General features: G+C 40.1%; 2 protein-coding genes across 2 annotated transcripts; both read left to right on the plus strand.

Annotated features, from left to right (window-relative positions):
* Window positions 1-761: 761 nt before the first annotated feature.
* Window positions 762-14643, plus strand: nelfb (negative elongation factor complex member B). The gene is made up of 13 exons (XM_084360653.1): window positions 762-1041; window positions 3203-3363; window positions 3452-3551; window positions 4618-4848; window positions 4923-5108; window positions 5239-5351; window positions 5447-5549; window positions 9013-9108; window positions 9284-9426; window positions 11021-11127; window positions 11255-11396; window positions 11575-11683; window positions 14133-14643. The coding sequence occupies exons 1-13, from the start codon at window positions 922-924 to the stop codon at window positions 14289-14291; spliced, it is 1770 nt and encodes a 589-aa protein (XP_084216779.1). The 5' UTR covers window positions 762-921; the 3' UTR covers window positions 14292-14643.
* Window positions 14644-19097: 4454 nt separating this feature from the next.
* On the plus strand, window positions 19098-20100 carry LOC311260751 (P2Y purinoceptor 2-like; the record flags this gene model as incomplete). Its single annotated transcript, XM_084358929.1, has 1 exon — window positions 19098-20100. The coding sequence occupies exon 1, from the start codon at window positions 19102-19104 to the stop codon at window positions 20098-20100; it is 999 nt and encodes a 332-aa protein (XP_084215055.1). The 5' UTR covers window positions 19098-19101.
* Between the last annotated feature and the right edge of the window lie 3655 nt (window positions 20101-23755).

The raw sequence follows: 23755 nt of genomic DNA on the forward strand, positions 1-23755 counted from the left end.
TTCTGATTCCAGCTACTTAAATGTGAATATTTTCTGGTGACAATAGATTGAATTGAATTTAGGCTCTGGACAAAAACGACATTTGAGGACATCATCTTGGGTTTTAGGAGACAACATTTGTCACCTTTTTCTGATATATTTAAACCAAACAATTTATCAATTCATCGACAAAGTAATTAACAGATCAGTCAAAATTGAGGATAAATGGTTGCAGCCCCAGTTGTAGTCACACCTTATCCATTTTATTCAGCTCTTTTCTTTGCCATATTCAATGGGGCTTGCTATGACAATGTTTTACAGATTTACTGTTTTTTGAGTGGCAAAACTACTAATTGGTCATCAGTAAAAGTCACAACAGTTTCCTGTGTGCTTAAAGCCATTTAAAGCCATTCAACAATGATTACAATTGTTTTGTGGATTCCTGTCTGTGGTCATTATCATTTAAAAATGCGTTTATGACTATGATTCACAAATAGAAATACTCATAATGTGTGAGCACTTTAACATTCGGGATTTAACCAATACAGCAAACCTGGCAGTGTACCACTTATCTCTTTTAAAAGTTGAATGACTGATTGATTGGAATCTTTAGCAAGTAAGTCTTTTTTTTTAAAGACCAAAAACAAACAAACCAGCAAAAAATAGTACATAAGAAAACGAGCAACTCTAATCACATGATCGAAAAGGAGCGGGAAGAAGTGTCCGATGCCTTCCGTTTCCTGCAGCGCGAGAATGAAGCGCGGAACTTTATTCGTCGCCAGTGTTTGTTTCTGACGGACTGTTTACAAAGTCGCAACACAGGAAGTTTGCTCTGACAGCGCTGAGCATAATGTGCTGGTTTGTTTTGTAGCAAGCCATTATCTTTTCGGTCACACAATTGTCATGCTCGAAGACTGAAGTCACACAGAAGAGTTTGAGTTGATGTTCAGAGAGAGGAAGATGTTCGCGGGGCTGCCTGAGCTCGGGATCTCCAACGGCGAGGATCTCAAAGAAACTCTCACCAACTGCACCGAGCCTCTGAAAGCCATTGATCAGTTTCAGGTACAAGCTGTTCGTTTGCCAAACAGAACATTACTGCTCATTATAAATGTGTGTTCTCCAAGCCATGTTGCGTGTGGAGCTGCCAGCCTATGCTCCGGACAGTGTCCCATATATTGTAAACTGCCTCCAGGTGACGTTACACTGTCCGTCACTGTTGTCTTATCGAGGTTAGCTCATTTGAACAACGTTGCAATGAAAGGCGACATTTGAATGTCTACGCTATGTACAGCCGTTTCTCAGTAGAGAGTAAAACTGATTCAGTTACTTAAAGTGGTCATTTTCTTGTGATGTTGCGACTTGAGAGCAGATCCTTCGCAGAATAAATGCAGCGGCGCGAACTCGCTGCAGCTGGAGCCTAAAGTCTGGAGCCAATCAGAGGCTCCGGCGGCTGCGCGAGACCCCCGGTGGACGTACTGATGGTGGCTCGTGCACACCAGGAGATGATGCGTTACGATGCGAGACGAGGCTCCTTACAGCTGACGTCATGCGACTGAATCTCATTTGTTCTGCATAGAAAGTATTTACTTGACTGACACATGAACAGGAAAACATTGACGTGCAGCCTCTTGAACTATCATTATAATGATAATAACAATAACTTTATTTGTACAGCACCGCTCAAGAAAATAACACAATACAGCGGTTACTACAAGTGAATTGATCCAGAACGTAGAATATAAACGCAATAAGATAATTGAAATAGCCACACTGAATACCATCAGTTAAGAAAAAGCCATATGATAAAAGTGAGGGATTTAATACATTTGCCTGCCTGAGATGTCCAGGCAGGGAGTTCCACAGCTGGGGGGCCTGAACAGCAAAAGCCCGGTCACCTTTAGTGACAAGTTGCAATTTTGGAACCATCAGTAGGGCCCTGCTGGAAGATCTCAGGCTGCAATCAGGCTCATAGGCAGTTAGCAGATCACAGATATAGACAGGAGCCTGACCATTCAAGGCTTGAAACACAAGCAGTGAAATCTGAAAATCAATTCTAAAACTCAAAGGTAGCCAGTGAAGTTCAGCAAGGATTGCTCTAATGCAGTCACTTCTCTTCGTATGTGTTAAAAGCCTGGCCGCGGCGTTTTGTATCAACTGCAGTCTTTGTATGAACAGGACTGTAACACTTTGGTTACCTGCGAATCAGAAGACAGCTCTGTCAAAGATAACACCCCTTTGCCAACATTATTTGACAAGGCACACAGACTAGATGAGAGGTTGTTAATGCAGCTAGCACTGGGGCCAGGGGGCGTAATTATGACCACCTTCTGAATTGGAGTCATTCAGCTGCAGGACATTTTTGGACATCCAGTTTTTAATCTCAGCAAGGCAGGATGTTGGCTTGTTCTAAATCAGATATCTTGGGGTATGTTAATGAAAGTATTTTAGTGCTACACACTGAAATGTCCCCTCATTTCATTCTTGGATTTTTGACAGTAAACCGTGAGACAAAGTGATCTAAGAAACTGTCCAAATTAGTTAATAAAATGCCATAAATCACAACTTCCCAGTGCTCAAAGTGACTTCTACAAATTGCTTATTTGATCAAACATATTACTGTAATTAATGCTGAAGAAAAGCAGCAAATCCTTAGATTTAAGAATCTAGAACCAGCCAATGTTTGATATTTTTGCTTGAAAAAACAGTGAAAGAATTAATCGATTATCAAAATAGTTGCCATTTAAGTTCCTTTCAATCGACTAATTCTTTAACCAACTAATCGCAGCAGCAGTGATAGTGTATTCATAGTTTAGCTGGTGCTGACCCTAATAGGCTCCATCCTTTTTTACCTAAGTAGACACTGACTGAACAATCTTTATTCAAGATTTGATATTGCATATTTTTTGTGTGTGTGTTCAGGTAGATATACATCTCAGCATGCAATCACCAAGCTTACAAACACTTAATGCAATGTAATGTAATGTTTTAAAATAGGTTAACTGTTGTTCCTAAAAAAAAGTTTGAGTCAAAATGTGGCAGAAAGACTGTATGAAGCAGTCCATAAAAAAGCAGTGGACCTGGATAAGCCAGATGTCCTGGAAGATTTCACCGGTGTGTTAAATGTCTTGTTTTACCTGATATCTGCCGTTGCTAATTAGGGAGGGAACATTTATTCAGCTGGCTACATCTAGCACTAACCCCTGATGATGTTGCATGACTGCAGATGGAAAATGGCATCCTGTTGCCAACCCTCCAATCAGCTCTGCCTTTCCTCGACCTCCATGGAACGCCTCGCCTCGAATTCCACCAGTCTGTCTTTGACGAGCTTCGAGACAAGCTGATGGAGCGAGTCGCCACCATTGCAGAGGGCAAGGAGGAGGACAGGTGTGTCATGGTTGTTTTAGACTTTGAGTCATGAGGAACCAGCTTGGATGCTATTGTGTTTTGTTTTCTTTCACTCTGCTGCTTACAGATATGGGAAGCTTGAAGAGCTGCTGGAGAAGAGCTTTCCTCTCGTCAAAATGCCGTCCATTCAGCCTGTAGTAATGCAGGTGCTGAAGCATCTACCCAAGGCAAGTGTTTGTAGGGCTAATACTGAAAACAGCAATATATTACAAAGGTGTGTGTACTATTGACATTTAATCAGCGCAGTTGGAGCACAGACTGCTTATTGTAGCATGTTAACATATGTACAGTCATAGACAGTACAGTACAATTAGAATATAATCTTCTTACAATTTGTTACACACATTTCTCTATATAGAGTTCACTCTTCTGTTGTGCTGCTGACTGTGTGAAGAACTTTGAAAAGTGAACTTTGTGTGAATGGTGTCTCTGCCTCTTGTTGCCGCTCTATGTAACTTCAGTGAGAGGGTAGGATCACAGTGTTACATACATGTTCACTGAAACATACAAGTTTTCACCACATCACATTGTTCTGATGTCATGAGTTTTGTTAGTAGTTACATTACATTACTACATTACATCTGACAAACTGTTACACACCTGGGATTTGTGTTTACCACAGTGGTGTCGCACTCAGAAACTGGGGGGGCGTCAAACTGCACAAAATGCCAAATTCTACATAATGTTGCTTTAAGTATTAAAGTGCTCTGTGAATTACTGTAAGAAATTTAGGAGGGTTAAAGTTTGAGTTAGTTGGGTGTACGGGCGGAGCTACTGCAGAGCAAAACCATGTTTCACGACCCACATTGCTATGTTAGTCTTTATTAAGTATGAGTAAGGCTGACGGGTATTCAGTCATTACTTAAAGCTGTACAGACTGGTGACAAATTTAAAGGAAAACCTGAATAATGTCTTTTGGAAGAGTGCTGATAATCCTTCCAGTAGAGTTTATGACAGGGAGCACTGAAGCTCTTTTAGAGGCTCATGGTAAAACACTTACACTGCTTTTAACCTTTAATTTGTAACCCATCTGTGTCTTGTTGCGAACTGTAGTGAAGAATTTCTGACCTTTTGACGGCATTAGATATAAATCACAAGGATGCAGCCTGTGGGAAACTTTAATGTCTGTACCAGATTCAATATGGCATGTAGCAAATAATCGAACAATCTTATAAGTGGCCTGACAAAAGGTGAAAACACCCCTTAATCCTAATCACATGCTGCCCCCTGCAGGTGCCAGAGAAGAAACTGAAGTTGGTGATGGCTGACAAGGAGCTGTACAAGGTGTGTGCTGTGGAGGTGAAAAGGCAGATCTGGCAGGACAATCAGGCTCTGTTTGGGGATGAGGTCTCGCCCCTCCTGAAGCAGTACATTGTGGAGAAGGAAGCAGCGCTGTTCAGCAGCGACCTCTCCATCCTGCACAATTTCTTCAGCCCTTCTCCCAAAACACGACGGCAAGGCGAAGTGAGTCACAGTCATCCGATTGATTAAACACTTACTGTCTGATGGACTTGTTATTAAGCTTTCTGCTGTTGTAGGTGGTCCTGAAGCTGACACAGATGATTGGAAAAAACGTGAAGCTGTACGACATGGTGCTGCAGTTTTTACGAACACTCTTCCTGCGAACGCGAAATGTCCACTACTGCACACTGAGAGCAGAGCTGCTCATGTCTCTTCACGACCTGGACATCAGTGAGATCTGCTCTGTTGACCCCTGCCATAAGGTAAAGGACAAACAGTGATGAAGTGGTGAATCAGTTGAGTAACACCATTGTATCACTGAAGACCCCAAACCATGTGCTTCCTTTGTGTTACATGTTTTTCTCTGTGTCTCTGTTGCGTGTGCTGTGACAGTTCACCTGGTGTTTAGACGCCTGCATCCGTGAGAAGTTTGTGGACGGCAAGCGAGCCAGAGAGCTGCAAGGTTTCCTGGATGGAGTGAAGAAAGGACAAGAACAAGTCCTTGGGTAACAGATGTGGATATGCTTACAGTTTATGAACTCAGCTGTTCATCTGCAATGAAAGGGTGAATTCATCTTTGGAGAGTTTGTGTGCATTCCAGGGACCTGTCCATGATCCTGTGTGACCCGTTTGCTTGTAACACCCTGGTCCTGAGTATCATGAGGAACCTGCAAGAGCTGCTGAGTCAGGATGCTTTACCCAGGGTGAGCATACTGTGCACGAGGACGCAGGAAACATCCTGACCCAATCATGCATATGGTGTCATGGTATGCTCCTCATTTACAGCAGGTGGTGTTGATGTATAAAGCTGTGTAGCCAGAAAAGAAGAGGAAAAAGACCTCTAGCAGGGAAACTTGAATGCAAACAATGTAGTTTTAAGGTCCAGTGTGTAGGATTTAGGTGGATTTCATTCTAAGTTGAAATTCGATCAAAATCAGCTTTAGATTTGTCCATCGAAATCAAAAGCAGGCTCAGTGATTTATTTTCTCTCCATCCCTGCCTACTTGCGCACAACCTAAGGAAAAAAACTCTTCAAAGATGACACAGCTAGCTTAGCGTTAGCCTGCAGCTGCTCTTCCAGACACTTGTCCTGATCAAACGACTGGTACCAGAGGTAACTGTGACAACTGATTACTTTTGGAAGAGGGTTCACTCCTGGCAGATTTCAGAAACAATTTGCAACAAACTGAATTTTTGCCTTTTGTTAACTGTTGAATCCTCAAAGGTTGGAATTTTTTTGAATCTTTATTTTGGGTGAATGTTGCTTGAACTTGCCTAACTCCAACCTGCAAAAACCAGGCAAGTGTATTTGTATAGCACAGTTCAGAAACAAGGCAACTCAATGTGCTTTACAGGTGCATAACAATTACATTAAACGAAATTTAAAATTGCACATAATATACATTAAAAACAAGCAGGAAGACATCAAGAAACAAAACATTAAAACAAGTTAAGAAATAGGAAGTAAGCTAAAATAGAATAGGTTTAAAAGAGACGAGACTAGAAAATAAGTCACCATGCAGGTCAAAGCCATAAAATTGCCTCAGTGAAAAGTAGTGGTGAACAGAAAGGTCTTCAGCCTTGATTTAAAAGAAGAAGAAGAAGAAGAAGAGGTTTAAAAGAAGAGCAGACCTTTGTGGGAGTTTGTTCCCAGAAGCAGAAAGTCAACGTTTTCTCCCTCTCTTTCAATCTCTTTGTAGAAGAAGTAGAGGTTAGAGCTCTATAGAGGGCCTTTTGCCATTGTTAGTGGCCTCCGTAGGGGAGGGTGAGACTAGAGGTGTTCACTTGGTTGCAATTTGCAATCTCATCACTAGATGCCACTAAGTTCTACACACTGGACCACACAAAACATTTTACAAAAGCAGCTTTGCAGATGTTTTATTAGAGAGGACATGTTTCAACATGTTTGTTTAACCTCATGATTCAGAGCTGTTCAGTAACTCTAATTGTCAACATAAGTGTGTTACTTTAGCAGAAAACTCCACAGGGAACATTTGCCTATTGCATATCAACTTGAATATGGATGAAATGATGAAACAGTGTCACTGTAAAGGCAGTGATGTAGTAGAAGCACTGCAGTGAATAATGAAGACTAGTTTTGGTCGTGTGACCAGACAAAGCTAGTCTTCATTAACCTCCAACACACTGCAGCTAGGTCACATGATTTATTGTGCTGTAAAACTGATGGATTACTTTTACAGCTAGCATTACTGAAGTTATAAGAGGATTTGTGCTGTGCCTTTATTAGTTGTTTAATCTATAGAATGCACAGATTAGAAGTTTAGAGGACATCTACAGATCGCTTCTATAATCCAGAAATGCTTCCATTTAAGGAGCAAGTGCAAGACTGATGATCTAAATTGTTGGGAAAAAGCTTTTATGTAATCAACTCATTGATTAATTGACTCATTCTTCTATCCCTAGTAGGTGTGTGTGAGTTTCTTCATAACAACCTACAAGTTACATTAAACCTGAAAGGGGATTAAATATTTGATATAATAATTAGTAAACTATTACTGAGTTAAACGTTGGTTTACATACTTTAAACCAATGGCAACACAAAAGAAACTGAAGTGTTCTATTATTGGTTTTGCATTAAACATCCTCAGCTCACAATCTAGTCCAAACACAGTTACATTATTTCAGTGTTCTAGTCTTTACAGTCTTACAGCGTGCACATTTAGACACTGTTTAATGCAGTTATTTACCTTCTATTGGCATATTTCTATCTCTACTGTATATATGTCATATGTTAGTTATGAAACACTGTTGTATAGATCAAATTACTGTGACTAACTGCACTATTACCAACAGTCACTTCCGGGTAGGCAGTTGATTTGCATATGCAGAGATAGTGTATGTGAAATTGGCAAACGTGTTTATGTCTGTTGTCATTTTCAGCTGTAACTTTTACATTTATAGATAGATTGTTTAACAAGTTGATCCAGCCTATCTAACGTTTCTGCAGTCTTATTTTGTGTATTATGTTGCTCTGCTAGTGTCTTTGGTAAACCAAATCTAGACAATAGCACCAACATCCCACTGCTGGTCCGGTAAACTTCTAGTTTGGGGTGAACTCAAGCTGTCAATTTCTATGAAAGGCAATGCAAGGCAAGGCAAGTTTATTTGTATAGCACAATTCAGACACAAGGCAACTCAAAGTGCTTTACAGGCGCATACAATTACAGTAAAAGCATTTAAAATACATTAAAAACAAAACATTAAACCAAGTTAAGAAATAGACATTAAAACAAAACATTAAAACAAGTTAAGAAATAGACATTAAAACAAAACATTAAAACAAGTTTAGAAATAGGAAAGTAGGCTAAAATAGAGTAGATTTCCTACGCACAATAATAGAAAACAAAAGTCACAGAGAAAATTAAAGTTACAGTGCAGTTCAAAGCCTTAAAATTGCTTCGGTGGAAGGCAGTGGCAAACAGAAAGGTCTTACACTATACGAAAGCTGCAGTAAACAGTAATGTTTTCAGCCCTGATTTAAATGAGCTGGCAGTTTGTGCACACCTCAGGCGTTCAGGGAGTTTGTTCCACTGGTGAGGACCATGGAAGCTAAATGCAGCTTCACCCTGCTTGGTTCTGACCCTGGGGACACTGAGTAGACCTGCCCCTGATGACCTGAGGGCTCTGGATGCTTCATATCCCACCAGCAGCTCTGACATGTATTTAGGTCCAAGACCATTTAGTGATTTGTAGACCAGTAACATGATTTTAAACTCTATCCTTTGGCTCACAGGGAGCCAGTGCAGGGATTTAAGGCCAGGTGTGATATGGTCCATGAAAGCATCAAACGTGTTTTAGATGAAGTATCTCTTTGAAATAACACCACGAAAAAGGCAATTAAATGTACATAAGCCAGTATATGAAACAGGGTTTGTCTATGCAGGAGGTAAACAAACTTGGAGATTGGTTCTATAGCACCAAAGCTATTTGTGCCATGTACAGTACATACACAATAGACTGTATTGTGTGACATAATTATTTGTTTTTCAAATGACAGCTACTGTGAATTCTTTAAGGGATAGTTTTTCTACCTCAAGTAAATGTGCTGTCACTATGAGGTTCCCTCACACACACACACACACACACACACACACACACACACACACTCCATTGTATCAACAGCATGCGATGTGTGTTTGTGAACAGGACAGTCCGGACCTGATGCTGCTGCTGAGGATGCTGTCCCTGGGTCAGGGGGCATGGGACATGATTGACAGCCAAGTCTTTAAAGAGCCTCGATTGGTACGTACAGTAGATCGTCTCAGCTGTATCCGTGCAGGTTTTATGTCACTGCTAAAGTCTAGATCTAAATGGTTCAAAATTTAGTCATTTTCATTGGCATTGCATTAAAATGGATGTAAATAAATTGGCTGTAAGTCGTTGATGTTCATTTGTCTTCCTATGCGCCTGCTCTCAGGATCTGGAGGTAGTGACCCGCTTCCTGCCTGCCATGATGTCAGTGGTTGTTGATGATCACACGTTCACCGTGGAACAGAAGCTTCCAAGTGAGGAGAAGAGTTCGCTGTCGTACCCCACCACTCTGCCTGAAACCTTCAACAGGTAAAGCTCTGCAGCCAGAGAGACATGACTTTAGAGAAAGTTGTTTCATGAATATTTACTATATACTTTTGTCAGGAGGTGAGAAGGGTGGGTTAGCAAGTTAACCACAGGCTTAACTATGGTGTGATGGTGATGCTTGCATCTTACACAGCTGTGATCAAAAGTTTCCATCTACTTGTAAAGAACTTGAAACTACTACTTCTACAGCTCTCATGTTTCTGTGATGACTGAGTGGAGCACAAACTACGTTGTTACAAAAAACATTCATGAAGTTTGGTTCAGTAATTAATTTATTATAGGTCTTCTGAAAATGTGACCAAATCTGCTGGGTCAAAAATATACATACAGTAACTTGAACGAGCAATTCTGATGATTATAGAAAGTTGTGTGAATCAAATGTTCTTTGTAGCATGGCCTCTTAACTTCTTCTGACTGGTTCTGATTGATAACAGGTGACGTTTTAATAGGACTTGTTTGATACACCCATTAGACTCAGCCACAAACACTTCCCAAAGTCCTGACCTGAACCCCATCGAGAACATGTGGACTGTGATGAAGAAACAAGTCTGTGCCAGGAAGCCAACAAATTTAGTTGAAAGACTGAGGCTTGTTGATGGGTATCAAAAGCACCTAATTGAGGTGAAAATGGCCAAGAGACATTTAGCCAAATATTAGAATTACTGTATGTATATTTCTGATCCAGCAGATTTGGTCACATTTTCAGAAGACCTATAATAAATTCATTATTGAACAAACTTCATAAATGTTTTGTGACAAAGTAGTTTGTGCTCCACTCAGTCATCACAGAAACTTGAGAGCTGTGGAAATCATTGGAACTGAAGACTGCCATGTTATAAATGACCATGACTGTATATAATGTACAGTATGTATTCATTACAATAGTCTGTTCTTGATGAGGGAACCACACACTGCAGACATTTGTTAAAGTTGAAAGTCACTATGTGTTCTAGAACCCCAGCAGTTAGTCACCTATTTATGATGCGAATTGAACATTAACTCGTAACGGTTACATTAATCATGTAAGTCTATCATTTTTTTAACAAAAATGTTAATCATTCCCCAGTCTGCCGAAATATTTGGTTGTTTTCTGGACTGTTGGTCTGACACAACAAGCAATCAGTTGACATCACCTTGAGTATTTTTCACTTGTTTCTGACATTTTATTATCTAAACAATGCATTGAAAAAACAACTATCAGCTTAACTGATAATGTAAATAGTTAAATATGTTCTTTATCTCTGACAAATCCCCAGTTTTCTCATCCTACATGGTTCTTTATGAGCATGTTCACGTTAAAGAACACCAACAAAGGTGTTCTTTAACGTGAACATGCTCATGGTCAGATTCAACTCCAGCTCACAAGCAGCTTTCATTAGCCTATTTATCTGGATGCATGACTGGAGTGAAGGCAGCTGTCAAAAATCTCTGGACTAAAAACTGTCAGAAAACTGGAATTTCAAGGCACTCCTTGTGATGCTCCTTTAGTTAGGGATGTTTTTCCTTCTTTGGGTTTCTGCGGTAAATTATGAAAAAATTCCAGAGTCAAGTATTCACCACCACCCACCCCACCCAGGTACCTGCAGGAGAACAGAGTGGCCTGTGAAATGGGTCTCTACTACGTCCTCCACATCGCCAAACTGAGGAACAAGAATGCCTTACAGAGGTTACTACCTGGGCTGGGTGAGTATCGCTCTTCCCCTGAATTTTCTTTTTCTTCACAATAGTTTAACTTTTGTTCCAGGTTCTAGCTGTGTTCTTTGTTATTGAAGATGTGATAACATACAAGATTGTCTCTGCTTCCCCACAGTGGAAACCTACAATGACATGGCCTTTGGGGACATCTTCCTGCACCTGCTGACTGGACACCTCACACTGCTTTCTGATGAGTTTGGATCTGAAGAGTTTTGTTCAGTTGTCTTTGATGGCTTCCTTCTGACTTCTTTTTCCAGGTGGGCTAATTTTATCAGATCCAACTGTTCAGTCTAGTTCCACATCATTTAAGTGCATTATGAGCATACAACACAAAGTGGACTGAAGTGTATAATTTTTTATATTCTTGTTACATTGAACTCAAACCTCTCTGCCATGTCTATTGACCATTTTTGTTCCTGTCTGAACATTTTCCAGTAAAGAGAATGTCCACAGACACACCCTCCGAATGTTGCTGCATCTTCACCACAAGGTTCTCCCATCGTGCATGGAAACTTTGATGAAAACTCTTGAACCTCCAAAACAGGTTGGCTTCCTCTCTACTGCCTTGAAATGGACCAGAATTTTAGAGATTGGTAAAATCAAGAAAAGTCTAACTTACAGTCCCACAGTGACACTTTTGGAAGTGTCACTGTGGGACTGTCTCATCACATAAAAGCCAGTGCTTTTTAAAATACCTCATATGTCAACCAGATATGTGTCTTAAAAGAGCAATGTGTAAGATGTGGCCACAGTGTTAGTTTAATACATTCAAAACAAGAACTAACATTATCAACAGAATGTGAAGAAGCACTGTTTCAGTGACGACCTGCGTTGCAAAGATGTCTGCTGGAGTTAGCATGGTAACCAACTAGCCCCGGCCTGTCCTGTCTCATAATCAGTCACCCAAGAGGCTTCAGGTGGGAGTTGTAGAAGGGCGAGTTTGCTACTGGTTCTAATAAGTCAACAAAATAAATTCACAAAATGACAAGAAAGGAAATTATTTTACAACTATTTTCCTTTCTAGACAGAAAAATACAACCGTACACCGTCTGAATTGAAGTTTCTCTCTTTTACTGAACTAAGATGAGCTTAATCGCCTCATTAACTCATTTTAAAACACACTTCATTCAGCCTGGACAGAAACTAAATGAACAGTGTTGGTTTGTCTTTCCACAATCACCTCTAGTTTTGTCCAAATAAATCCAGTGAAATGTGAAAATATTCCAGCTCTACATGCAATTTTCATCCGCTGCTGATGTCCAACACTCTCTCTCTCCTCTGGTGCTTCATGTTGCTTGAAGTCTCTCCTGTCATCGCCTGCCGTGTCTTCTTGTCCCTGGAGTCATAGTCCTGGTCAGAGCTGCTGTAAATCACCTCTGTACTGCATCCCCTGTCTTCAAACTGACCTCTATTGGTCTCAGAAGCTGTGTTCTTGTTGCCTGTGGTGACTCCCATCAGGCCACGTAGCTCCACAGCTAACTGAGCTACTTGCTAATGGCAACTAGTTGCTACAGCCAAAGTGAGCAGCAGTTAGCAGTTATGCTGCCCCCTATAGGTTTTCAGCCATCTTTAAATTCTGGCCATTTCTTCTGTTTTCAATATTACCTTTGGTGATCAGTGATATATATCATGTTTGGAGCTTTTTCACCACTGACCTCATTTAAAATTGCAGCCCCAATTACATACAATTATCATTAGAGCTAAATAATTATTGATAAATTACATTCATATTGAAATGAACATTAAGCCTGCCAGCAATGAAGGTCACATTAGTTTTCATCCACAACATTGTGGATTAATTTGGCTAATGGCAAATTACACCAGCTGGTTGTCTAATTGACGAGGATAGCTAGTGTAATTTGCTGTTGGCCTAATGAATCTAGTGTGATTTAAAGTCCCCCTCCAGTGTATTTTAGTATTTTTATGACATTTCATGTTTTTCTGAGTCCTTTCCTGTCAATGTTGATGGGCCACTCTGTTTTGGCAAATAACTTAATTTTAAATTTAAGCTGTTGCTAATATGGAATAATGACATATGACTAGAGTTAGTAGAATCTGTCATATGTGTCATTCTCCACGCCCCCATTCTCTGTTTGAGAAAGAATGATGACCATGAGACAGGAGGAAGCACTGACTGGAGGGGGGATTTAAACTGGGGAAAACATGGAAAACATTTTCCTTGGTCACCTATTCAAGTGGCATGTTAAGTAATAGATAATAAGTCAGTTGTACTATATATGGAAAACAGGGTGGTACATATTGACACATCAGGCTGCTTGATGTGATCGAAATGTTATTGTGATACTAGTAAAGATATTTCACAATGTTGATACTCATCATGATATGACAAATATTTTCAGAATCACATACAAAATAATACAGCTGAAGTTCAAAGCAGTAAACTGTGTCCTAGAAAGTTCAATGACAAACTAGTGCCCAGCATGTGTGCATACATTTTTACTTGATAACACTGTTTCACAGAGGTTAAATCTTCATCCAGCCTATGGTGTGAACTATTAAAGAACGACAGTATACGCTGCAGCTATTTTTATTTAGGGAAATGTGTTGTTACTTCCTCCACTTGCTTTATTCGCTGCATATCTCGAAGCCGCATCTAGCCTGAATCTTAAATAAGAAGCATCAAATTGCAACATGCTTACAGGAAACGGTATGTGCCCCAAACATCACTTAGAATTGAACCGAATTGAGGGGCGCCTCGGGGTAGCTCAGGTCGTAGGGCGTGCGTCCTCATATACAGAGGCTGTGTCCTCACCACAGCGGTCCAAGGTTTGATTCCAAGCTGTCCCATCTATAAAGCTCTCAAAAGACCAAAAAAAGAAAAAAATAGATAAAAAGAAAACAGCCAATAGCCAGCATCCACATACAGTGACGACACAGACCTAAAATATTGTATCTATCCAGATAGTCATTTCAATAAGAGCTTTAAAACAAAGCAGCTTTATGTGTTGTACTGATACTTTATGTGACCACAGAGCAGCGAGCCAGTGAAGGAGCTGTACACCCAGCTGACGGAGAAGCTGGAGGCCCAGAAGAAGAGCCCCCCACCTCTAGAAGAAACTCCATCCCTGGATCTGGGGCTGCACCCAGTGGCTGTCCCCACCACCGCCTCCACCCCAACCACGCCTCTCTGAGGAGAGAAAACCAGAACTTTCCATCAATGACTGACTGTAAATGAAGCTGCCAGTTGACTCGTGAATTTTCAAAAAGACTGAACATTTTACATTAATGTTTATTGAATGATTTTTCATGGAAGTTTACTTTCTTTAGATGTTTGTCTCTGATGGGGTCTTCTAGCTCTGACAGTGTAGTCCAGTGGGAGAGGGCAAGGGTGTCAGGGGTCATCCCTTTTCTAAACTTTGTGCTCTTGCATTATTGTCCAAATATACAGTATTTTCATATGTAATTGGGCTATCAGTGTGTTACATTTGAATTGTGTCAGTAGTGCAACAAACATGTAAATAAATGATTATTTAGAAATATAAAGTGGTGTTATTTTGTTACAGGTAAAGTGATTAGATGCAGTGCCACATCTTATGCAGCGTTGACACCTCTGTATAGGTTCCCCTGGTAACCACACGGCACATTATGTAGGCAATGTGAAAGAGAAGCAGTTAGTGTGTTTTACTGTGCTCAACATACTGAGACAAGTAACACTGGTAAGATCTTTTCACACTGTGTCTAAATGAGCATCCAGTGAGGGGTGAGGTCTCTAAATACTACTTTTGAAAAATTGAACGTCACCCATATGAATAGTACTTGAGCAAAAGTCTTATGGTATCCAATATTAAATGTATCAAAAGTAGAAGTGAATTATACATATATTTACATATGTGCAGTATATACTGTATACTATGGGTCAGCTGATTATGAGCCTGGCTGATAATTGGATGCTGTGTTCAGCATTTTTCTGATTATTGTCTTGTTTTGCTTTTAAATCTGATTGCCATTAAAAAATAAATAAAAGTACATTTAAAATGCATTTCTTTGGCATCATGCAATCTGCAAAGTAACTAGTAACTAAAGTTATCAAATAAATGTAGTGGAGTAAAAGTACAATATCTGCCTCCAAAATGTAGTGGGGTGGAAGTACAAAGTAGCAGAATATTGAAGTACAGAACTTGAGTAACTGTACTTAGTTACATGCCACCATCGAAGGGAAAAAAACATCCACAGCAGAGATTGAACAGTAGAAGCATGACTTCATTGGGATGAATTACATTTTGCACATTGTACTGAGGCCACCTCCTGTGTATGCTCACCATGCCTCCCTGCTCTTCATTATTTGTACATTGTTCATTTGGCAACACCCTACTGACTTCCACATACCCTGCTTACTAAAAGTACTTTAGACCCTGTATCTATTTAAGATATTAACTGCTGAACTTCAAGAAAGTTTTCCTGTATGATTATCGAAAATCTTGGAACAAAACTCTAAAAGTTCCTCCAAAAGTCAGCAATTATTTTATTTTATTTATTTCATGTTTAATCTAGAATAACTATAAAACAAGGGCATAACTGAAATGATTGGGTTCCTTTCTTCTACTGGCTACTATTCTGCATTTTTTTAAGTGACCAATCAGGTTGGATTTTGTGATGGTTTACTTAAGACCAAATAGAGATTTCATAGCGGGGCAAAACAGGAACCAGTGGCGGTCCTAGCTTGCATGACGCCCTGGGCGAACCTCACCTCACAGTGGTTTCCTGGGGTGCGGGGACGCTAACAGACTGAATAAACTCATAAAGAATACAGAGTCTGTTGTTGGCTCTGAGCTTGTCACCCTGGAGGAGGTGGTAGAGGACAGGAGGCTGACAAAACTGCTGTTTTGCTGCCTCCTACCCCCTCCATAAAACTCTGGACAAGCTTAAGAGCAGCTTCAGCAACAGACTCATTCAACCCGCTGCCTAAAGGAAGGGCACAGGAAATCATTCCTACCTGGTGCCATCAGCCTCAGCATTTTATTTTATTTACCTCAGTATTTTATTTTATTTTATAGCTACTTAAGCATTTTATTCCATCTATTTATCTGTCCGTCCGTCCATCCATCCATCCATCCATCTATCCATCCACCTATTTATCTATCTATCTATCTATCTTGGCCTTTCAGACTACTCATTTTTACCATAAAACCTGCGTTATGGTCTCAACAAGAACTGACAATTCCAACAACTTTATGAAACTTCAACACTTCATACATCCTATTGCTAAAGAAATTGTCAAAATCAAAGCAGCAGAGGCAGAGAGATCCATATTTTCGGGTCAAGCTCCAAAAACACAGGAGCCTAGATTTCCCACAATGCAACCAACTTAACCAACCATAACCATTAACAATAATTCATTACAGTTACACATGATATACACAAGGACTATGTATGTGAAGTTGTTTCTTTGACTTCATATATGACAATATGATATTAATAATGCCCAAGCCAGTGTTACTCATCACTATTAAACTACATTGTCTGAAATATCAGAAATGTCAGGAGCCCTGACACTGAAAAGATAATCTGACATCTTTTTCAAAACTTAATGAGAGGCACCTGACTGAAACTAAAAAAGGCCTGTGTCTGTAGTCCTCAGCAGGCAGCTCCACCCAGGGCAGCTGCTGTTCACATACAGTAAAGGTAGTGTGAAAGCGAAGCAGTTGGTGTCTCACTGGACTGAGAGCCTCGACTCTGGTAAGATCTTTTTAAACTACTTAATGTGCATGAGCAAACGCAGGCAAGACATGAGAATAAGGTATTAGACTGACATGTTACTTGTCATAACAATCATTAAGCAATGCTCTGTTTATACACTTTACAGTATAACTATGGGTGTCAAGTGAAGTGCAAACCTGAATAAACGAGTTGAGAAACAAATTAAATCAATCAACCAATCAATCAATCTCTATTTGTGTAGCACCTTTTGTATAGGGCTAGTAGACCTTTCATACAGGTGAGTGTAATTTTAAGTTCTTTACAGATGACTATCAAGCTGAGGCTAATGCACATGAGAAAAAGAAAACTGAAATTGAAAATGTATTAATAATACCAATATAATAGAATCAAGACAAACACATTTAAATAGATGAGAGGGAGAAAAACCTTTTAAGATCTTAAAATTACAATAAATAGATAAAATAAATAATTGCCATGAACCAAGATGCACTAAAGGCTTGTATAGGAACAAGACCTTATTAAGATCTGTTGTGTTTAATTTCACACATCTGTATATAGATACTGTATGTTTAGCAAAAAAAACCTATGGTGAAATAGTTCACTTATTTGTTAAGGTTAAGGTTTTAAGATCGATCGGGTTGCCATACAGTCAACCACAGTAGTTTAGCAGAAACTTTCCCCTTGGGGAAGTGATGAAAAAAGGTGTGATGTGTGTATTTAGTTATGACACATAAGATGATTCTTAGTTCCTTATCAATACTAGAACAGAAAGAGTTTTTTACTGCTTGAAGAGGCCATTGACAAACCTGATCTAAGTGTGAGTGTAGATGCTGTATGCATCCTCCAGGTAGACAAAATAACATGAACACTGTGCCATACAATTTGATACAAACAATAAAAAAAGGTCCAGACTTGTGAAAAAGAGGTAGTGGTGTGCTTGAGGAAATGTGATGTTTATGTGATGGGTGTAATTCTGATGTCTGTTAGTTTGGTTGTTTCTCATTTTGGTGCAGGATATGTTTTATCACTTGGGGAGGGTTAGGGTTAGGGTTGTCTTCAACATGGGATTCATTGACATCACCACCTGCATTCACAGTCAGGATGTGTGACACTTGATTTGAGACCTTTAAGGTTGAAACTGGTCTGTGTTTTATTGTTCTGTAAATAGCCATGTTTAATAAAGGCTTTTAAGTCTAATTCAAGTATTTTTGTTCCTGCTCCACACACGAGTGCCTGAAGTTAGTTTTTTCCTCTCAATACAAAAAGATAAACAACGAGTTAGGATTTTCACAAAGTTGTATTTATTGTATGGATAAAAAAAGTATGTGTTGTTTGTCATTTTGTGTGATTTTGTGCAACCAGTGGAGCTGCGGTACCGATTCTACTGAGATTTATTGGTCTAGCTCGAATCCTAAGGCTAAAAGTAGCTTCTGGTTCGAATACGCAGGAACTACAAATTAGGAGCGTGTCAGTCCAAACTTTAACCCTCCTAAATTTTTTGGTCTAACAGTAATTCACAGAGCATTTTAACACTTAAAGCAATATTATGTAGTAATTGGCATTTGTGCAATTTGGTGTGTACCAGTTTGTCAGATGTAATGTAGGTGCTAACTACAAACAAAACTCACATCAGAACAATGTGATGTGGTGAAAACTTGTATGTTTCAGTGAACATGTATGTAATGCTGTGATCCTACCCTCTCACTGAAGTTACATAGAGCAGCAACAAGAGACAGAGACACCATTCACCCTATTACAAGACACTGTACCACCGACATGACTCTGACGCTGATAGTTAAAGGTGAAAAAGTGAAAATCAGGTGTTTTGAGTTAATCTCACAGCACAAATACTCTGTGTATGCAGCAGTAGAAGATAACCAAGAGGACCTTATTGTATGCAGCCCCAGATTGGCAAAAATCCATATACACTCCAGTGAATTTGCGAAACAGAAAGCCAACTTTACTCTTTTCCCGTACTACTTAAATCCTACTTGAACACGCAGCTCAAACTCTGAAGCTCAACAAATATTTTTTTTATTTTGCTTTATGTGTTTTTGTATCGTTAAATATTACATTTCTTTATTGATGTATCATTATTATTATTGTAATTGGAGCATATCATGCGTCGTTACTGAGTTACATTAAGTCAATGAAAAAGAATGCATACAACTACATGTTTTTTTAATGTAATATGAAAACAGTTGTATTTGTAATAAATGACACTGAAGTGCAACATTCTGTTCTTTTCCCACAGGTGTAAGAAACAAGTCTATCTTTGAGAAGATGAAGCCGCTGGTGGTTTCCTCACAGCTTGGGAACAGCAGCAATGACTCTGGATCTTGCATGGGGGAGTCCCAGCACGTGTCCATCACCATCCTCATGTGCCTGGTCTTCTTCCTGGGCCTCCTCCTCAACATCTTCAGCCTCTGGGTATTCTGCTGCCGAATACCCTGCTGGACCTCAGGAACCACACTGCAGTTCCACCTGGCCATCAGCGACACCATCGCCACCCCGGTCACTCCCATGATGGCGGTGTTCTTTGCCTTTGGCAACAACTGGCCCTTTGGTCGGTTCCTGTGCCAAGTCAAGATTGCCCTGCTTAGTTCGCATTTTTACGGCAGCACTATATTCCTCACTCTCATCAGCATCCACCGGTACACAGCCGTGGTGCACTTCAATAGAAACTCCTGCATGAAACAGAAGCAGTTTGTTGAGAAGATGTGTGCAGTAGTTTGGTCTCTGCTACTGATCCAGTCTCTGATCTTTGCGGCCATGCTTCCTCCAACTAAAGAGGGCAGTCAGCGTCAATGCCTCACCATTCATCAGAAGAACCTGACAAATGCCTACTTTGTCATTAACTTCATCCTGTTCATCTTTGGGTTTCTTCTCCCTTTCCTTGTATCAGCTGTCTGCTATGGCCGTCTGGCGAACACCCTGACTCGCCTGAACATTAGCTCAGCTAAAGGTCTGAAAGTCAAGCTGAAGTCTCAGAGGATGATCGGCGTGTGTCTGCTCATATTTGGGTTGTGCTTCCTGCCAATGAATATGGTACGAACTGTGGGAGTGATAATAAAAAAATACTACCCACAACAATGCCATCTTCTTCTGCAGATTGAGACGGCGTACTACGCATCTTGGATCTTAGCAGGAGTTAACAGCTGCCTTGACCCACTGTTGTACTGTTTTGGTTCGCAAAATTTTCGAGATGCATTTAATTCCTTCAGGATTAGGCAGCGCGACAGTCCAAACAGAAGTGACTCAGAAATGACTGCAAATCAGTAACGCTGAGTCACCGACTGTGACCAATGTTTTTGGAGGCCCAGGATTCAATACTTGTGGATGGAACATCTTTGTGACAGTGAACTCTCCTTTAAAATGATAAAAGAAACAAAAAACAACTACGTTCTTAGTTGGTTGACAATCCAGGCCTGGTAGAGAAGATTTCCCTGTAGGTTTTACACACTGACACCCTCAATTTGATGGGTTCCCCTTATTTCTTAGTCTCTTAAGAACACCGTAGGGTAAGAATATACTGTATCTCTTTTGTGGAAAGTTATTCTTTTCCATACTAGAGTTTGGCTCAGGCCTACAACTGATACCTGAAAACAGCTCTCACCCACACATTTAAAAGAATAGTTTGACATTTTTCGAAAATATGCTTTGATTCCAAGAATCAGATGAAAAGTTTAATATCCCTCTTTTGCTTGTGTGGTAAATATATAGCTACAGCATCCAACCAGCACCTCTAAAGCTCACTAATTAACATGCTACAATGGTACAAAAACAGGCGAATAAGAACCTTCTGGGGTTAGGGTTAGCCAGGCGCTTTGGGTCACTTTAGGCTAACCGGCTGCTAGCTGTAGCTTCTTTTCTGTACAGATTCAAGAGATATACATTAAGTAAAATTGGCCAAACATTGAATAATTCCTTTAAGACCTGAACCTGGCTGAAAATACTTTGATACTGAAAATTTGGGACATCAGCCAAATTTGTCACCCAAACCCAACCTTCGACCCAAAACTCTGTTTCTGCTTTATTTCATCCACTGCTTGTGGTTAGCTTGATAAGCTAATGCACCTTCATACTGGCCATTGCCTTGCCTTGCCATGCCTTGCCTTGCAGCACATGACACACATAGATACAATGTTTGGCACAGTCAGAGAATAAGAGAGAAATTTTAGAAGAAATTACATTTGAAAATATCTGAAACTGAACTGGAAGTTTTATACAACAAAACATCCCGAACCTAACACAAACAATACTCTGTCAGGATCCTTCTGGTTGGGGTGTGGAGCAGAATTCCTACCGTTTGCTTTTAACATCAAGTAACTGAAGATCAGTCTGCTGTTGCCATGATTTTACTTCCATTACCTGTGGATTTCACTTTGAACTGACTCAAATTTTAGGCAAATGTATGATATCAGAATTCAAATTTTTAAACTTTTTCCAAGATGCATCACCTACAGTTGTAAGGTTGCATTTATTTACCCATAGATATCGACTGCATAATAAAACTGCAAATTGGATGTTGCACAGAGCCAAGAACAATACTGACTATACAATACTGGCCTTATAAGTTGAATGGTTTAACAGAGCTCATAGCATCCATGAAGCTCAGAGATCCATAACCTGATCTGTGTGTATGCACTAATTATGAGACAATGGTCCCCTGTTCACTGGTGCCTTAAAGCCCCCCTCATACCCAGCCATTTTGTTCGTGATGGGATCTCTGGAGTGACGCCGAGATCGAAAAGTGGCTAAAGGTATGCCGATTGCTGCTCAGCGGCATATACCGATCCCTAGACTGGTATACTGATCTTCGGAGTGATGGCCAGCAGTATGTTGATTGCTGCTCAGCGGCATATACCACCTGCTCAGTGGAATATACCTATCCCTAGACTCTTATACCGTTCCTCGGAGTGGTATGCCGCTGTTATGCCGCTGATATTCCACCGACACATAACGGTATGTGCCGCTAGAGACTGTTATGCTTCTGAAAGACTGTTGGACACACACACACACACACACACACACACACACACACACACACACACACATTGATTGACAATAGTTAGAAAATATCTCAATGTACAGTGAACATGAAACATAATATGCCACAACGGTTAATGTTCGGCAAAGTAGATTTTATATCAAGTAATGTATTATTGTGTTCTCCTAATAAAGGAAACCTGTCAGTAAGTATTGTTTAGTTGGTTGGCTCAAAGTTTCTGCTATCAATTAGTCAGACTGGCTATGGTGGCTGGGCTAGCAGTAGCCATGTTAGCCAAGGCTATCTCTTTCATTAGCTTTAAGTAGTTTACAGGCACAAATTTAGACATATTACTTTGCTATCATATCGCAAGAATCCCACGTGTAATTACTGTCTATATGCCTACATCCCACCAACATAACAGAAATACATAGCCTACGTTCCTTTATTTACGGCAATGTGTTAACATTGACAATTGACAAAAAAGACTACAAAAATGTATACATTTACGGCAGTACTTGTCGTAAAACCAGCCCAGTGGCATTATATTTGCATATCCATCAGGGGGCGGTACCCATCCAACAGTCTTTCAGAAGCATAACAGTCTCTAGCGGCACATACCGTCATGTGTCGGTGTCATAACAGCGGCATAACAGCGGCATACCACTCTGAGGAACGGTATAAGAGTCTAGGGATCGGTATATGCCACTGAGCAGGTGGTATATGCCACTGAACAGCAATCGACATACCTTTGGCCACAACTCTGAGGACCGGTATAAGAGTCTAGGGATCGGTATATGCCGCTGAGCAGGTGGTTTATGCCGCTGAGCAGCAATCGAAATACCTTTGGCCACTTTTCGATCTACTGCTACTGGATCTCTGACTCCTACATTCCTGCCCCAGCAGATCCACACTAGCAGCCTTCTCCACAGACACCAAATGTTTGAGGATACTACACAAAATTTGATTAAAGAGCATCAAAGAAAACCTGTGATGCAGGCTATATTTTCAGGTATTTTGTGGTCAAATGTATTTACTTGCTTTGCTAATGTTAATATAGGCTTGTGGTCGCCAAGTGTGCAGCTGTATAACTGTATGTGGTAAAAATCTAATAAAAGTGCGAGTGCCACTGTTGCAAAGACAACTGGATCACTTTCCATTTTCTTCATAGTAGCAACTACCACCAACGCAAGACAAAACATGAGTTTATTCATAAACTCAGTCTATAATAGAAATGCTGCCAGCCTGCTAGTCTGACTGAATCACCAGCTTAATTTCCCCAGGAGATTTGGTAAATATGAATATTGAATATAATGTGATTTTATATGGAACCAGTCTAAATGCAGATGATTTAATTGTTCTGGAACCATTACGTTATGCAATCAACATTTACTTCGTTCGTCCATTGTCAGTTTAAAATCATATTTGCCATATTCACCATCTAACATGCTAACATTTGCAAGTAAGCACTAAGCATAAAGTACAATTGTTGCTGATTGGAATGTCACTGGTTTGGCAGGGTTAGGGTTACATAAATAAGCTAAATTTTCACTTGATGGTGGCACCAGAGAAAAAGTTAAAGAAGTCATAACGATTCATCCTGAGGGGAATGTGAATGTCTGAATCGGACTGCATGGCAATCTATTTTGATATTGTTGAGACATTGCATAAAACATACCATAAATGTCAGCCCCATGGAAACACTACAGAAAAAGTCAGAGGATCACAAAGTCAGTGGGATCCAACATCTCGGAACCATGAATGTTTTGAAAAATTTGGTATGATTCTGTCAAGTAAAGATATTTCTCGGAATATGTACAGCCCAACAATAGCTTTTTTGGCGATTGCCTTTACACTTCAAAAATCCTAGGAAAATTAAATGGCCAAATGGGACTCAGGATGGCCAAGCAATGAGAAATCAGACACTGTTGTGGCGACATCCTTACA

The sequence above is a fragment of the Pagrus pagrus genome, assembly GCF_965226575.1.
Source record: "Pagrus pagrus genome assembly, chromosome: 8".
Taxonomy (NCBI): domain Eukaryota; kingdom Metazoa; phylum Chordata; class Actinopteri; order Spariformes; family Sparidae; genus Pagrus; species Pagrus pagrus.

Bases quoted from the DNA above. Each gene is read 5' to 3' on its own strand.
- nelfb (XM_084360653.1), top strand. From the start codon at position 922: ATGTTCAGAGAGAGGAAGATGTTCGCGGGGCTGCCTGAGCTCGGGATC. The intron at 3,364-3,451 runs GTGTGTCATGGT...TGCTGCTTACAG, and splicing joins GAGGGCAAGGAGGAGGACAG to ATATGGGAAGCTTGAAGAGC. The intron at 9,427-11,020 runs GTAAAGCTCTGC...CACCCCACCCAG, and splicing joins CTGCCTGAAACCTTCAACAG to GTACCTGCAGGAGAACAGAG.